This window comes from Chelonoidis abingdonii, chromosome 7, assembly GCF_003597395.2.
Source record: "Chelonoidis abingdonii isolate Lonesome George chromosome 7, CheloAbing_2.0, whole genome shotgun sequence".
NCBI lineage: Eukaryota > Metazoa > Chordata > Testudines > Testudinidae > Chelonoidis > Chelonoidis abingdonii.
The window spans coordinates 35188112-35206175 of record NC_133775.1 but is presented as its reverse complement, the minus strand read 5'-3'; the positions used below and the strand labels follow the sequence as shown (position 1 = coordinate 35206175).

General features: G+C 41.7%; 1 protein-coding gene across 3 annotated transcripts in view; it reads left to right on the top strand.

Annotated features, from left to right (window-relative positions):
• Positions 1 to 18064, top strand: part of BCAR3 (BCAR3 adaptor protein, NSP family member) — a 131405-nt gene that overhangs the window by 89157 nt on the left and 24184 nt on the right. The window contains exon 1 of one of the 3 annotated variants that reach the window (XM_032773025.2): positions 5850 to 6084. The exons of the other annotated variants lie outside the window; for them this stretch is intronic. Within the exon in view, the coding sequence (XP_032628916.1) occupies positions 6001 to 6084 (84 nt within the window). The 5' untranslated portion in view covers positions 5850 to 6000. Of the gene's footprint in view, positions 1 to 5849; positions 6085 to 18064 lie in introns of those variants that run through there. 3 annotated transcript variants of the gene reach the window in all.

Here is an 18064-nt window from a genome sequence, read left to right as displayed (position 1 = left end):
TGCTGTAGTTTCTTACATGAAGGAATTAGTCAGAATTTGTATCTGAATTAAAAACTTGATTATACATACCCATTGATTTGGAATGGCTACTGCGGTCAGCTAAAAAAGGGAGACAGTGCTGTTTACTGGTTAAAGCAGAGTAGTGAGAAATGGAAAGCCTGCACTGCACTCCTGGTTCTGCCCTGGCATGCTGTCAGATTTAGACAAATCGTTGCAACTCTTGTGGGCCACACAGACATTCAAAGGAGCTCAGCGTCCATAATCTGGGCCAGAATATTTAAAAGGCTGAGCTCCCATTTAGGCCCCAAAACAATGAACCAGGTTTTCAGCAAATTTGATAGTGTAAGGATGCCGAGTGTTTTTGGAAAGTCTGGCCATAAGTGTCACAATGAGAGATTCTAGGTGCAGATCTTTTGAAAGTACAGCCTTTATTTAGATATCTAAATGGGACTTGAATTCTTCTGAATTGCTGGCCCCAGGTGACTGACTTTGTCCATCTGTACCCATAATGCCTGTCTCACAGCGGTATTGCAAGGTTAAATTTAATATCTGAAAGATGCTTTTGCTTTCTTGGATGAAATATACCATGGAAGGGCAGAATATGGTGCTCTACTATTATTATTTATTTATTATTAGAAGCCTTTTGGCCTCCCACCCACCACTTTCCTGTCGGCCGCTGAACTCGGTGCTTCTGAACTAGCAGAATTTTGCGTGCGCTGTGATGACTAGATGTCCACTGTCTGTGGTTAAAATGAAAGTTATTTGAACAGCTCTTCTGTAGTGATAGTAGCCTCATTCCCTACTAGACTGAAACCATGTGGTGGTAGGTTTGCACAGTGTCTTTAATACAGGCAGGAAGAGGATAGTGAAAGCAAAGCTGTGAGAGTCAGCACTGAGGCCACGTCTACACTACGGGATAATATCGAATTAGCTAAAATCGGTTTTATAAAATTGATATTATAAATTTGATTTCATGCGGCCACACTAGGCACAGTAATTCGGCATTGTGCATCCATGGTCCGAGGCTAACGTCGATTTCTGAAGCGTTGCATTGTGAGTAGCTCTTCCGTAGCTATCCCATAGTTCCCGCAGTCTCCCCCGCCCCTTGGAATTCTGGGTTGAATCATTATTGTCGCGGGTGGTTCTGGGTAAATGTCGTCAGTCATTCCCTTCCCTCCCTGAAAATACAGAGCTGACAATCCTTTCGCGGCCGTTTTCCCTGATTGCCTGGCGGACGCATAAGCACGCGGCAACCATGGAGCCCGTTCAGCTTTTTTTTTTCCGGCACCATATGTGTACTGGATGCCGCGGACAGAGAGGCGATACTCCAGCGCACATCAGCAGCATTCACTTGCTTTTGCAATAATAGCAGAGATGATACGGTCCGTTCTGTACGTCTACTGCCGGAGAAAATCGCAATGAGATGAACGGTTATCTCTCCCCTCTGTATGCCGCTGCTATCAATGAGTGCCCCTGCTGAATCGGCCGGGGGCGCAACGCAAAAGCAAATTGGGATTGACTCACTGGGACTGAGTCAATCCCTCCTTAATGGTTTCTAAAAATAGAGTCAGTCCTGCTACAATAAAGGGCAAGTGTATTAGAGAACCAGTGTATCAGAGACACAGCTGCTCCATGTCAGTATTCACAGGGGTGCCCCTGCAACAACCCACCGTTTTCCCTCCCCACCTTCCTGGGCTACTGTGGCAGTGTCCCCCCCACTTTGTGTCATGAAGTTATAAAGAATGCAGGAATAAGAAACAGACTTGTAGTGAGATAAAATGAGGGGAGGCAGCCTCCGGGGCTATGACAGTCCGGCAGTACGGAATCTTTCTTTACACAGAGGGAGGGGGCTGATGACAGCTCAGCCCCAGTTGCTATGATGAAGACAAGTTACCAAGCCGTTCTGTACCATCTACTGAGTAAACTGGAGTCATTCCCATTTTTACCCAGGCGCCCCGCCAGCCTCACCTGAGGCCGCCAGGAGCACTCACGGGCTGATGGTGACACGGATATCAGTCATATTGTACCGCTCACCGGGGAGGGGAAAGGAGTGGATACTGCTCTTCACTGCTGCAGCATCGCGTCTACCAGCACATTCAGTACAACTAGGTGACATTGAAAGAAGTCAAGAATGATTTCTTTCCCTTTTCTTCACGTGGTGGTGGGGGGGGGAACTGAGGAGCTATTCCCTGAACCACGCCAGACACTGTGTTTGAACCTACAGACATTGGAGCTCAGCACAAGAATGCAAATACTTTCAGAGCTGCTGTGACTGTGGATAGCTGAAGTCTCAGTACCCTCCATCCATGAGCGTCATTTGAGTCTGGCTTCCGTACACACAGCACGTTATCCGGATATTTTATTTTCAAATGCTTTGATTTCGTTTCTGTAACGGAGCTGATACAACAGATTTGTCTCCCATACACGAATCAGTCTAGTTATCTTCGATGGTCTGCTGAAGCCTTTTTGGATTTGAGACTGCATCGCCACCCGTGCGACAGAGCTCCAGCTGGGCACAGGAAATGTAATTCAAAGTTCGCGGGCTTTTCCTGTTGTTTACCTGCCCGCTGCATCCGATGTTCAGATTGCAGTCCAGAGCGGTCAGTGTGCACTGGTGGATACCGCCCGGGAGCCAACAACGTCGATTTCGTCCACACTAACCGTAACTGATATGTTAATATCGAATTTAGCGCTACTCCTCTCGTCGGGGTGGAGTACAGAATTCGATTTAAAGAGCCCTTTATATCGCTATAAAGGGCGTTGTAGTGTGCACGGGTACAGCGTTAAATTGATTTAACGCTCGTTAAATCGATTTAAACGCGTAGTGTAGACCAGGCCTGACTTGACAGTCTCTGTTTATTCCCCAGTGAAGAGCTGCAGCATACATACCAGTCCCAAGGAGACCCAGTCAGTATAATATACAGGTTTATTTGTCTGCATTTCAAATCTGTGGTTTCTAGAGTTCAGTCATCGCACATTAAAATAAATACTGGAACAGAAAGTGCCAGTCTTGAAAGAACTAGATGGTTTGAAATCACACACTCTGAATTCCCAAGATGGGTAATTGCCACTTTAAGGCCCAGTTCTACACTTAGACGTGCAGATGAGCACCTTTAAGTTCATTGGGGACTCCCATACACACCACACACACCACTTCAAGTAAAGGATCAGGCCCTTAAACTTTATCTATCTCCATGGTCAGCTGCTTCCAACATTTCACAGATGTTTGGAGTGGATGTACTGTTGTGAGAGGCAGCAGGCTTCCATTCTGTAAGAAAGTAATAACTGAAAACTTTGATAGGTCGTAGAGCTCTGAGGTGAGGGACTTCTTGGAGAGCGGTGACCTGATTCAACACCCACTGAAGTCTTTAGGGTTTTTTCCATTGACTTAAGTGGGCAGTGGATCAGGCCTTGTTGCACAATTAAACTTTGGTCTGGCATCCTTCTGTGATTGATCCATATACACGCATATACCTTGGGTCAATTTTGCTCTGTTGCAGTGGTGTAAATCTGGAAAAACGCAGATGAGACAGAATCAGAGTTTGGCCTATTGACTCCCATGGAGATACTCGCACAAGTATGGGTTGCAGGATCAGACCTATAAATTGCAGTGTTTTGTAATTCATTTCCATTTAAAATACTAAGAGAAGTGAACCCTGGTGTGCTTTGTATCCATAAGAAGTGGCCACATTTTAGTACCATGGCTTTTTTTTGACACTTTGTGAGTTTACAGGCCAGTAGCCAGTGTTTCTGCACACAAGTTTCTGAAAGCTGTCTCACTTACACTCTGGTCAGGAGCAGGAGGGCACCCACTGCACAATAGGGCTTTTTCTTTATTTTAACTAGAAGTCCAGTGTCACCTTAAAGACTAATAGATTTATTTGGGCATAAGCTTTTGTGAGTAAAAAAACCCACTTCTTCAGATGCATGGAGTGCATCTGAAGAAGTGTGTTTTTTACCCATGAAAGTTTATGCCCAAATAAATGCCTTAGTCTTTAAGATGCCATCAGACACCTCGTTTTTGTGGATACAGGCTAACATGACAACCCCTCCTTCTTTATTTTAGTATGTGTGTTTGTAGTTGATCTTAGCAGGCAAACAGTGTGGAAAGGAGCTTTGCATGAAAACCATCTCCCACTGAACTGCTTCTGGAACAAGCATCAGTGAATCTGTTTCAGTAACTACGGGCTGAAAAAAATCCATCTAAAATTAAATGACTAAAATTAATCATCTGCAGATGTTATCATAAATAAAAATGTCCAATCCTATTTTGAATCTTGCTAAACTATTTGCCTCCATAGTATCCTGTGGTAGTGAGTTCCAGAAGCTATTTATGTTGTGGACGTTAGTTATTTTTTTAATTAAATCCAGCTTTTTGCCTACAGCTATTTCCTTTGTTCACCCTTCATTTCCTAAAATTTTCCTCTCCACTGGTACTATAGATTTTAACTTCTTAAAATACTGTAACAATTCTGTGGTCATGAAGGAATCTCATAGCTATTACTGTGTTGCATATCATAGCCATTCAGACTGTCACAGTAATGAAGCTGTATAGAAATCCAGTCTTTCCTCCAAAGGCACAAGTCCCTAACACTTGAGTTAAAGAAGAGTCTCTGTTAGTTCCTAATTATACAGGGACTAAGACATATTGTTGACCAGTTTTGTCTCCATCCAGTAGAGGGCAATGATACATATACAAACCAATCAATTTATGACAGTATATTTTTGAGGAAAGTTTTAAGTGCTGCTTTTTTTTCTTTATTATGAGCGTAACCTAGAACTAATGCATTGGAAAGGAAAAGAGTAGGAGAAGAGGAAATATGACCGTGTTGAGAGAGCCAATCAGCAATGCTTTATTTACTTTTTTCCACAATACAAGAAGAGATTAAAAGAAACAGATGAAAGGGAATATACCTCTACCCCGATATAACGCCATCCTCGGGAGCCAAAAAATCTTACCATGTTATAGGTGAAACCGTGTTATACTGAATTTGCTTTGATCCACCAGAGTGCACAGCCCCACCCCCCGGAGCACTGCTTTACTGCGTTATATCGAAATTTGTGTTTTATTGGGTGGTTCTATATTGAGGTAGTGGTGTACTTTAACAGCCACAGCATGTATGTAAATATGACTGCTTCCTTTTCTGTGAGGACTAGGTTTAACTTTATTTCCACGCTGAAGAGTTTTCAAACTTACACATATGTTCTCCTTTCTAACAGCTTGCCCAGTTACATGGGGCGTGCACCAGGCTCTGGCTGTTCATTGATGGTCTTAATTAAACTCCAAAAGGTTGCATTAGCTATATCACTAATATTGGCTGTGCTGATGTAATTGGCTTCTCCCAATTGTTTTCCTGTGACTGGCTACCTGAAGCTTCCTGATTAAAAATAAACAGATTTGACATTTTCCTTGGTTATCTACACTCTAAGGATATAACATCTTTTTTGATTATGAAGAGTAACAGAGTCATACAAGCCCTAGGCAACCACTCTCCCTCTCTCTCCTTATCACTTGGGTGCTGAACAGAATTATTTATGAAACATGTACATACTTTGTGACTGAACAGAGACAGTAGGAGTGAGCAATCAAACCTTTAGGAATGCAGTGAGTGACTCAGGTGTTGTACGTTGCTGAGAAGAAGAGTCTGCCTTGAGCTTGTGGTTTAATAATTTGTACTCTGCAAGTCTGATCCAACGGGATACCCAAATAGAGGCACTTTCTCAGAGGGTTAGAATTTCATTGGTGAGTGTGATAGATCACATGAGGATTCTGGCACTCTCTACATGGCAGGCTGCAAGCTAGTCTGCCAGAAGCCACTGAACTGACAGTATCAGCATTAGCTGAGGAAACAGTCCCAGATTGATGTGTGAGTAAGGGGGAGTATATGAGCCCTGGCAGGCCGAGGTCAATACAAAAGAGCTCATGAGTAACTCCTGAAAGTTGCTGGTGGTGATCATTTACTTTTAATCCAAAGGGTCCACAGGACAGAGGACTTGAAAATGCCTAAGGATTGTAATGTTTTTCAAACTCTCATAGCAGCTCTTTGCTGTTTTTATCACCGTAAATCCATTATTGGAGTTAAGGTAGGTGCCCTTCTGCAATAACAGTAACTATACTGCATACTAGTTGATATTCAACGGTGCTTGTTTTAAAATGACATTTAGATACAGTGTGTGATAGTCCTATAATGGAAGTACCTTTCAAATAGTGTACTCTCGGCTGAAGGAGAGGCTTAAAAATGTTCAAACTTGCTTGCCTGAAGTTAAATGCACAAATCCATATTTAGGCACCTAAATCAAAGTGCCCTGAGTTTGAGATAATGAGCTCCAGCAGATCCCATGGAATTAAATAGTAACTTCAAGCAGGGGCGCTGGAACAATTTGTATAGTGGGGGTGCTGAGAGCCATTGAACCAAACTGTAAACCCTGTATATGATGGAAACCCCTTCAAGCCAGGAGTTGCAGACCTTAGCTCCAGCACCTATGGCTTCAGGGTCTCATTACCTTGTAAATCAGGCCACTTTGATTTAGATGCCTAAATATAGATTTAGGTGCCTAAATTTAAGCACCTAAATTTGAAAATTTACGCCACTGTGTTCAGAGTCTTTGCTTTCTGTTCAGGTAATAGTATTCAGAAGTGCTTTAGTTAAGCCTTGGAATTGGTCCAAAGGAGCCAAAATGCTATAATGAACAGGTACTTCTTTTCAGTGGCAGCAACTCATACACTTGTCTTAGGTCAAGGTCATTAGTTTTTCTTTTATTGTAGTATTCTTTTAAAACCCTACTGGCAATTCCGATTTTATTGTAGATTTAAAATGTGAGATTCTATAATATCCTAAAAGTGCTAAGTGTTTTACAGACATTGAGGGGGATACATGCCATATGAGCCACAATCAATTGTGATCGAAGTCTCCTCAAAGGGCTTTGGATCAGTTTTACTGTTCAGCCCCATCCCTAATAAGAACCACAACGGCCAAACCACATAAACAGGCTCTCCACTTGTGCTGCTCTAGTGAGGTTAGTTTGTAGATATGGGAGCCCACATGGCAGCTTGTGTGTGTGAAGAAGGTGCATTGAGGCCTTCAGAGATGAGCATCTATTGGCATAAACAGGTATTGTCATTGTGATGAGAATAAGACAGTGTCCTCACTGATGGAGATGCCTTCACTATCTAGACACAATGCAACCACTGTACAGTGTAATTAATGCAGACATTAAGATTATTTTAGAGACTGGCTTCCTGTAATTACAGACTAGTTTGTGTTTAAATGAATCCTAGAACCCAGACTTAGTTCCTGGTTTATGTTTGAAAGCAAAAAACCATGCTACAGATTGTTGCACAAGCCCGGTATGTAGCTGCATGATTGGGGCCTCTTCCCCATTTGCATCAGCTCCATCAGATGCCCAGCACTGCATCAAACGCCTACCTCGCTGAGGAAGGCGGGCTGTGTCTCTCTCCCAAGCCTGTTGATGCTGCTGACAGTGCTAGTGAGTGATAAGTGCACTGTGCCTCACCAGACCATCTAACTGCATTCAGTAGAGTGCAGACTTGTTTTGTGCACTGGTGATTTAGATTTTCTTCACCTTTCATTCACTATATATGGTTTCCAGGACAAAATCTTATATCGTCCAGAATTATTTCATCTCCATTTTCAAAATATTAGGGGTCACATTTTCAGAAGTGCCAAAGTGATTAAGGAGCCTAGTCCTATTTTCAAAAGTGACTTTCAGTGAGACTTATGCTCGTCAGGTCCTAAAGACGGTCTCCCTGACAGTTGGGGATTTGGGCTCCTGAATCACTTTGGCACTTTTGCAAATTTGACCCCACTGTAGATTCTCTTCTCCTTTTTCACTGATGCAGCCACATTGAAGTAGTCACCGGTGTCAAAGAAAGGAGACTCTGTCCTGTTAACTTTATTGCTTTTAATTTTAATTGGGATTTTAAAGGTTCTCACTGTAATTCTGTTGCTCTACAACTTTCAAAATGAAGTTGGGGTTTACTATTTGCTGTCAGAACTGAATTAAAACGATCATTCTCGTCCATGCCCTTTGTTTGACTTGGCATGAATTTCTAATATCTAAAATAACACTGGTGTTGTCATGGCAATTTTCCATTTGGTCTGATCCATATAGTCTCTGGAGAAACTGAAACATTAATAGTGTTTGCTGTATGGGAAAAGAATAAAGCCTTTTATGCAGAAACAAATTACAGCTGGTCTCTTTCAGAAATAAGGTTCTATTTAAAGAGATTTCCAGCATTTAAAATAGATTTCAATACATGTGTTCCAGAAGGCACTGCTGGTTTATCTTTAATTAAATCCGATGAACTGCTATTTTAAGAAGGGCCTACATTTTGGAAATGGGTCATCCTTGCTGAGGGGAAAACACTCAGACATGGAAATAGGTAGGGGGCAAGAGAACATGGGATCCAAGATGGGGAGCTGAATGCCTCTTTTCTCTAGCACGCCAATGAATTTTGGTGCCAGCACTGATAAGAACTCAGGACTAGTTGTTCTCTCACACCAGTGTAAACCCATTGACTTCAGTGGAAATAGATTATATTTATATGAGATTTATCCTTGATTTTGTTAGGGATCAGCTTTGTGCAGTTACCGAGGACAAATTCATCCTGAATAAATCCACTGACATCAGTAGAGTTATACCAGGGGTGCATTTGACACATAGGACCAAATTCTGTTCTGTTACACTGAGGTAAATCCACAGTAACTGCACTGACTTGGGCTGTAACTGAGAGCAGAATCTGGCCCAGCACACGTACACTGATGTATGTCCCAACATGCACTGTAGTGAAACGTACAGGGTCTGAGCACTGATAATGCATTATACCTACCTTCGTGACTCTTGCAAATCTGAAATACAGCAGCTAGAGTGGTATTTTAGTTACTGGAGTGTAAAGTCCAACATAATGTGTAGTTCAGAAACTCTATAGCTTAATAACGCTATACTGTGATGATGGTGTGAGTGTGTGTGTTTTAGTAAGTGCACCCCTGTTCAATTACTAACAGTAAGTAAGAATGAGGGTCAACAGCTAGTTCAAATGTTTACTGCAAATTACAGAAAACTGCAGTCTGATTGGCAGCTGTCGGTAGAAATGGGCAGAGGCACTGCTACTTCCCCCTGAACTGTGCTCATTTATTATGTGAGCTTCAAGCCAGTGAAAATGGTTCCTTTTAAAAGTTCGATCTGTCATTTTTGAGATTTGAATCTGGAAATTCAGATGCAACCATGGTTAAAATGGTAAACAGACATCTTAGCCCTGAACATGTTGCAACTTCTATTCAGCTAATATGTTCTTTACGATTGGAAGGGGAGAACCTGTTCAAGTATTATATTTGTTCGTAACATCCTAATTATACAGTTGATGAGTCACCCTCATCTGAAGCTGTTCAAAAGGGGAAAGCCATTCAGGTTGTCATGGCTGCCAGGTTTTGAAACTTCCAGTATGTAGAGCTACCACATCACCCAGTAATGTCCTAATGTTATGAATGTAACCCAGGCAGGCGGCCTTTTATAAGAGGCCACTCTTGCAAGTTCATCCAAGAGAAAGATGGCATTTGCAATGGCTTTTTATAGATGGTGATTTTTAACTAATATTTCTTCACTATGTGACAATCTAAATCTGATTCACTGGTATCTTTGGGCTTCACATATCTAGTTTCAGCATTCACGTGAAGAATATTCCGTCTGCTGCCACAAGCTAGCAAGTCACCACAGCCCAGCTTTTGGCTCTTTGTTTTTGGCATAACATTTGTTGTTGTTGGAGAGGCTGGGCTGGGAAGAAATAACTTACCAAGATACTGTGAAATTTCACATAATTCTCTGAACTTTGGTTCCCCATTGACTTGCTTCTGGATCTGCATGAGGTTTGTTTTGCGCCCTTGGTATCAAGGCTGATTTTTTTAAAAAAATTGTGTTTGAAAAGATCTTCTTTCCTTCTTGATCTGTCTGCATGTCCTAAGATCTTTCAAGGGGAAAGTTCCTCTCTCTGAGTGCTCATGCTACTTTTACATAATTCATAAGGTTTCAGCTCCCACATGTAACTGATATCTCTCCTACCCCAGCTTTTTTTCTGAGCATGACTATAGTGGGTGTAGTGAAGATGTTCCACAGACTGTGTTGCTAAAAGACATTATTTCCTTAACATAAATTGAAAAGAGGTAAAAGATCCTTTTTATGTTTAAGAACTATCCAAGGCTACTTTGTGCCTTTGTTACCACAATTTTCCTTCTTTGCTCTAACTCCTAAATTCCATGCTTACTTTTTACTCTGTACTTGCTTCAACATATTCCCATTTGCTGAAATGGGAACTTTGCCTGAGTTCATACATCAGCATTTGGCTTCTTAGTAATAGATTGGACATGAGCATTTCTCACGTATATTTGCATAAGCACATTGGGCCAAATCTTACAGTCCTTAAGATTTACTCAGGCAAAAATCCCCATTGCAATCAAGGGGAATTTTGCCTGAACAAGGACCATTCAACAGCTGAATAGGAACTTTAGATTTCAGAGCTTTAGGCTCCATTATCTAAAGGTGAACCATATACCCTGGTCTGTGAATGATGTCATTTCAGGAATTAAGGATTAAGTTATATTTACAGTTGGGTTGTGGGGCAGGTATTATTTTCCTTACTGGAGTTAAGGGTTGTACAACATAGGCCTGACCCAAGTCCACTGGAGCCAATGAGATTCTTTCTGTTGCCTTCAGTGAGCACTGGACTGAACCCTGTGATATTGTATTGTATGCTTGTTGGGCATAAACCAGATCAATGGTCAGGTGGCTCTTCCATTCAGGAACATCTCCATAAATGGCAGAAGGACCTCAGTTTCCTTGCCTTCTGGTGGACACTCAGCTTGTGTGACTTACTTGAATTTCAAAAAAGGCAGTGAGATGATATTGAAGTTTGTCTGATTACTGATACTTTTCACCTGTTGTTCCTCCAAAAGTTCCCAGCTGACACCAAAGATACAAGGTTCTTCAGCCAGTGCCCATTTGGATTTTCCATAAAATGTCATTCTACTCTAGCTGGCTTAGTTCAGGTCTCTGGTTAATTCTAGAGTTCACTTGGCTCAGTTTAAGATCTACGTATTGGCCATCTCAAATGTAGAGAGTGAATCAAATAGAAGCCTCTCAAAGGGAGAGTTAAATCAGTCTGAACTTCAAAACTTTCTTCTGAACAAGATGGCAGTTGGGCTTGGCCCTGCCTAGTTACATCATTCACTTTCGAACAGTTTTATGTCTCCCTTTTTTGAGCCAAATTCTGTCTCCCACACCCCTACATATAGAGGGCTCTGATCTCATTAGAACTGGTGTGATTCCACTGTGCCAGGAGTGTGGGTTTCAGGGAGATTATGCAGGGATCCACACCTGTGAAGTGTGGAAATGGGTAGCCACCTGCCATTCTCCTCCATGACTGGGGAGTGCGGGAGCTGCAGGGTGTGTTGAAGCCCTGAGTCTGCAGCATCAGCCATGGAATGCTACTTTGGGGAAAATTTCTTTCCTCCTCTGGATTTCCCCAGTACCTGACCTAATAACATGGGCTATGTGCTATAGTCAAGATGTGCCTGTCTTGTAGCTGCTGCCATTGTATTCATTTACTTAAAAGTTTCACCTTGTCCAGGAATGCCCAGTCAGGTCTCAGGTGTCCAGCCATCACCTATCTCTGGCTAAGGACCTCTGTCCCAGTCCCTTCTGACCGGGGATTTTAAGGCTGCACAGCTCCCTGTCTTACACTGCAATATCCCCAGCAAGCCAGGCTACCTAAAGGCCAGCACCTGTGCTTTGCTTTCCCTTCAAGGGCTATGAACAGTAGCTACCAGTTAACACACAGCTTCTTCTAAACAAGCACATTTATTCCTCGGGTAAAAGTATTACAGAGAAAATGTTAAAAACAATAAAAGAACACGCATGCATCAGTATTATGAGGCTCTGGTAGGCCAGATCCTTTTGAAGGGGTTGGGGCCCTTGCACAGAAAGTCCTGTTCATTTGCTGGATCAGAAAGAAAGCACTGGGTCTGTTTAAACACAGCCTTTTTATGCCAAAAGATCTTTCTTTATCTGTTGGTCTCTGGAAAATCCAGTTTGAACTAATATATGCAAGCCTCCCCAGGGGTTAGTACCTCTCTGGAGGTGTTTACAGTCCTGGAGTGATTCACCTTAATCACCCCCCACTACTCATAGTTCATGGAGGAGTTGTGGCATCCCTCTCCCTGGAGCTGCATACAATTCCTGGCCTACAGTGATACATAAACCATTCACACACTTAATATACTATGGTCCCTAAAGATGTTGCATGTGGTTGCAATATGTGTCATACACTATCTTAGTCCCACAAACACTTTCCATTTTTCTGAGGAATTAGGGGAAATCTATGCAGAGAAGTTAGTGCTGTGGTTCAAGATGTACCTTTTAGCAAGAAAGTCTCTGATCCCTCCACTTCCCCCAAAGTAGTGTTTGAAATTAGTCTGGGTTTTGCATGCTTGCAGTATTACAGGCTATCTGCAAAGTGCAATAAAACCACTGAGCAGAAGAGAATAAGGACCAAATGGAATGGTTTCAAATAGTAAAGTTAATGAGTCCAATCCCAAATAGCATCCCAATGGGGATATTTTTTGCAGGTGATTACACCTATGCATGTGAAATACTTGATGCAAGTCTGTCTTGTTTAGTAGTTTAGGGGCTAGGGAATTGTAAAGTATGTTTTGTTGTATCCAATACCTTTTAATATCTTTATACATGCAGTGCCAGGTACTCACAATCAAATGTCAAAAGAGGGCAGCGTTAAACTTACTGCAATAAGTGTACATTTTAAACAGAGGCCACAAGTTTTACAGCAAATATTGAGGTTTTTCTTGTCATCTTATCTAGGCCAAATCTTCTCCTATTATTATGAGAGAGGAGCAACCTCAGAAAACTGGGGTTGGATTCAGATGAGCCCCATTCACTCCCTACATTTTGGAAGCTTTTCCAGACCTCGTAATTTTTCCCTTTCTTTTCCTCAATACTTCTCCTCTGTTTCTTCTCCTATCCTCTTCTGTCTTGGTCTCCCTCACCTCCCAAATCCCCAACATCCCCTTCACCTGTGCTGCTATTCCTTTGGGTGTCGTCAGTCTAGCACTCTGGACAGCTGCTCTGTTCAAATCATGTGAATTCTGGGTTTTCCCCGTATCTGAAGCCAGAGTGTACCTCGCTCCTCCCCTCATCTATTCTAAGGAAGTGCCAGAACTTGTGAGATCTGAAGATTGCAACTAGGCTAGCAAAGACTTCAGGATGGATTTAACCAAGGGCAGGAGGCCTGTGGAGTGTTGGGGAGAAGATGGGTTTGAGGGATATGTAGCTGAATTTATTAGAACCTTGGGCAAGGTGTGGGGTTGGTTCAATTCCTGGTTCAGGTGACTCCCCCTTTTTTCCCTAATTGATTCATTGATCTCTAATCATAATATTGCTGTCTGCTTGCTTTGCTGCCCTCTCAAAAGTTGAGTTTTTTCCTTTCAAAGCAAGAAGAATCAGAAATACCAAGGCTGCCTCTTGGGACTAATTTAAATGTCTGCTAGCTAAACTGTGCCCATAGCAGCAGGAAATAATTGAAATATAGCAGCAGGAAATAATTGAAATACTATCATGAGGATGAAGGACATAAGGGAAGCTGCATGAGCAGAAGACATTAGCGAATGGTCTGATAAAAACCTCATCAGAGTTTTGGGTTACCTTTTATCAGGAAAGTTGAGACCTACAGAAACAACTGTAGTAGTTCTTAGATGTGCTTTGAGTAAATAATACTTTACCAACGGGATACACAGAGAGATGACAGTGAATCCCCTGGGTAACCAAAAATGCATCTGGAGATTTTGTGCGGTGAAGATCTTGAACAGTTTCCAACATAATCTTATAAAGAAAACCATTTGTGTCTTCATAATTCCAGCCACTTTGGGTTAGGTTAGGGTTTCTTATTATTATCATTACTTCCTGTCCATTTTTAGTGCAAATTAAGATTATTCAATTTGTCCTACCCATCCTCTGACTATATAGTATCTGTCTCTCAGACTCAGATAGAAACTAGATTTGGTTTATTTCTTCACATTAGAATTGAGATAAACCTTGAAAGTAGAAACAACATAAGCTTTGATGTATGTAACACAGTGGGCCTGACTCTTCTCCTCCTCCTCATTCTGGTATTAAACTGATGTGGCTCCATTGACTTTAACGGAGTTGCTCCAGATTTACACTGGTGTAGGGGAGAGTGAAATCTGCCCCTTTAGTCTACAAGATAAACAACAATTATGAGTTTAGCTTGCAAACAAAGGGCAAGCTAAACTACATTACAGCACTAAATCAGTGCAGTTGCAACATGTCTGGTGAAGATGCGCTATGCCGAGGGAGAGTGCTTTCCTGCTGGCATAATTATTCCAACTCGGCGAGAAGCGGAAGCTATGTCAATAGAATAGCACAAAACTTGCCTCGCTTGGGGTGGAAGGGAAGGCTTTTGCACACCCCTGAGCAACGCAAGTTATATTGATTTTAGGCTGTAGTCCAGACCTGCCCAAAATTGCTACAGAGCAATCGGCACAGTTCAAAATTATCCTAATGTGATTCATTCTGAATGGAGGGTTAAGAACTAGGGTCTGTTGTAGTAAAGAGGTCTCTTTGGACGAATCCCATCTGCACAAATAAAAATAATCATTTTCATTTGGATGTGAGAATAGTATATTTTAATAGGAACCTCCCAGAACAATAGGTTGTCAAATTTCATACATATAACATATGATGATAATCCAAGTCACTTTTGATAGTTTATCCTAAACAGGCAAAACTTGAGTGGATCTTTTGGAATTTGATTTTCTTGAACTTTACTGGTATTTTCCAATCTCCATTGCACCTAACAGCTTATATTTGCCTTTGAAATGTGAAATCACATACTGTATCAAAACAAGCCTGTGGAATTAATGGCAGGTTGTGATCCTAGCTTTAATGAGACTTGAAGGTAAATCCTTCACACAACTTGATAAATGCCGCAAGTTTAATTGGAAAAATGGTAAAATAATTGCAGTGGTAATTTGAAATGTTTTGCTGAAAATGAAAAGCGTGGGACAATGTGTTCCCATTGGGATTCTTAGCAGAATTCACCACTGAGGGAATCTCTTGGGCAGGCCCTGTGGATTAATGAAGTCAAAGTGGCTCTGTGCAGGCACAGGGATATGCCTACATGGTTCTTGTTGCAGTATCAGGACTGCGTATGAAGTTGTTGTTGTTACCGCTTGGAGATCCTGAGGAATCTGAGCTGCAGGCTTCCTTGTTTCTCTGCCCAAGTGAGTTATGTCACAACACGGGTTGGAATAATAGGATCATATTTAGAGGGTGAAAAGACTTTTGTCACCCACACCATCTCTCTGCAAATGCATGATAGAAACAGCGCTCCATTCAAACCTCTTTATTGTTTATTATTATTAGATAACTGCTGACAGTATTTCTCTCTGTTCAAGACCCAAAATTAAGACAAAAGCTGCTCGATTTACAAAAAAAAAAAAAATTAAGAAAAATGAGTCTAATATATGGTTTATTTGCTGCTGCTCTCTAAGTACAAACACTATAGTTCTATAAATAGATTTGGGCGAGTGGTAGTACTGTCCGTAGTCTGCCCCTGTTGTGGTAGGTGCTATACAGATGCATAGGAAAACTCAGGCCCTCCCCTGAAGAGTTTACATTCTATTCTAGGTTCCAATTTGTTGAGAGTTTAAAAGGCTGATCATGAATTTTAACTATTTGGTTAAGCTGGATTCCTTTCATAAGAAATGTTTTTCTTATGATGATGCTAGAAGTAACTTGATGAGCACACTGTTTCATTACTTTCATTTTAAATTTAGTGAATAATCCAGTTACCCACTATTTATTTCCTGTATTATATTAAGTATATTCCTGTATCCTGACTGGAACAGCTGTGGTAGATAACTCAGCCTCCGTTTGCAAGATAAAGGTTAGTTGTCAGCATTGTTCACTATGAATGAAATTCACTCTTGAGCTGAAGGTCTGGCATCTTTCATCCTGATTGGTCCTGTGGCATGTCACAAAGTCATATTCCATTATATAGTAATAGCATCACCTACCACTGAAATGCACTCATTTCTAGAGTGACTCTTGATTAATAATATAACTACTGCTTTTTTATATCCAGAAAATTTTCAGGAAGCAATAGATTGCATCAAAACTCTTCATTTAGGAGCTACAATCCATGAACAAGTACACTATAGAAACACTGATAAATACTTTCCATCTAATACAGTAGATGTATATACAAGATATTTAGAATTACATTTGTGCACTGAGTTATTTTGATTTGGGCTAGTATTTTAAAAAGTGCCTATGGGAATTTAAGTGCCCAACGTCTATCCACTTAAAATGGGAATTGGGCAGCTGACTCCCTTAATTACTTTTGAAAATCCCATCCTAGATTTGTACACTAACTTCCCTAAGTAACTGCAAAGATATAATTGGCATGAAGTTGTCATGCAGATGCAACAGTTCACCTCTTTAGTCCATACAAATGCTATAATTGTATCTCATTTAGTTTAACCTATTTACTGTAGGATAATATTTTTAATCTTTCACACCTTCCCTTGTATTTAAAGATCACTGGGCAGCTATGTGATGAGGGTGCTGGAGCTGAGTCCTATGGCTCTGGATACCCACTCATGCGCAGAAACTCACATGCACCACACAGGAGAGTGAAACAGCTGTGGAGGGCTGAAGTAGCAGCTACAAAAGTGGCTTGTTTAGTGCTCCACAGCCACAGGAAGGACAGCTCAATCCACCCCACCCTCTGAAGATCCCCAGTGCAATGTTCATTTACTCTGCTTTACTGCAGGGAGGGATGACTTGGCCTGTTGTTTATATCTATGCCCCCGTTTTTCTAAATTATGCAGTGCATGTGGGAGGAATCTTACACTGAGTGCTTGGCCCAATTAGCTGAGCCAGGCACCAAACAGAGGTATTGTGTGGGATGCAGAGATTACAAATCCTCTCCCCTACAGGCTGCAAAGCAATCAGGGAGCTGATTTGTGGAGACTCCTCTATTTCAATGGTGAGAGTCCTTGTCGCACCCATTTGCGTGATTCTTTCAGCACCCAAGCTGTGGCCTTCTGTGCCCTGCCATCACTGCATTCTGCTATGCAGGGAGCTCCATGTATAGGATATACACCCAACCCCCCCAAATCCTGCCCGATCCCTGAAGCAGAATGGCATCCTGGCTGCAGGAGAAGGGGCAGGACTTGTCCCTTCTTGCACAACGTTAGTATCCCTGTTAACCACGTTTACCTGTGTAAACAGCATGGTAACATGGCTGACAAACAAAATTGCATGGGAGTTTAAAGTGCTTCTGTAGTGCTTCATTGACCTCAGCTGTATAAACTAAACCTTCAACTATTTATTGTCTAAAGAGGCACATAGTTTTCTCTTGGAAGTGATAGGAAGAAAATTCATCTTGGAATGAATCTGTTTAAATGAGGTGGGCAGTGGAACGCTCACTTTGCCTGACATTTTTCCATCACGAATATGCTCTCTAACAAATGGTTGTAACTTGGTATATTCCAGACTGCACCAAGGTTTGTTGATGAGAGCGCAAAACACACAACATCTGCTCTTCATTATATGCTGAAAGGATGCAAGGATGGAAACTCTAGAGAGCAGTGTTCATAGAGAGACTGTGATCAGTGGGTGAACAGCAGTGTTCTCCAGTCTTTTTATAAACAATGCATAAACTGTACCATTCAATCAAAATGTCCTGGGAAAGGACTCCGGGGGCCTTGGATCCCATCCAAATAACTTTTTCAAACAAACAAACAAAAAGGTATGGCCATGGAGGGGCAGGGAGTTCTGTGATTATTGTTTCATGGTAACCTATCTCCTATCAGGGGCATAACATTCTGTGTCACTTTAGCTCTGGCTTTTTTTTTTCCTTTGGAGGTAGCATATGTCTCTCTCCAGGATCAAGGGAGCATCATGTCGGCATCCACAAATAACTGAATCCCATTAAAATATTTGATAGTTGAAC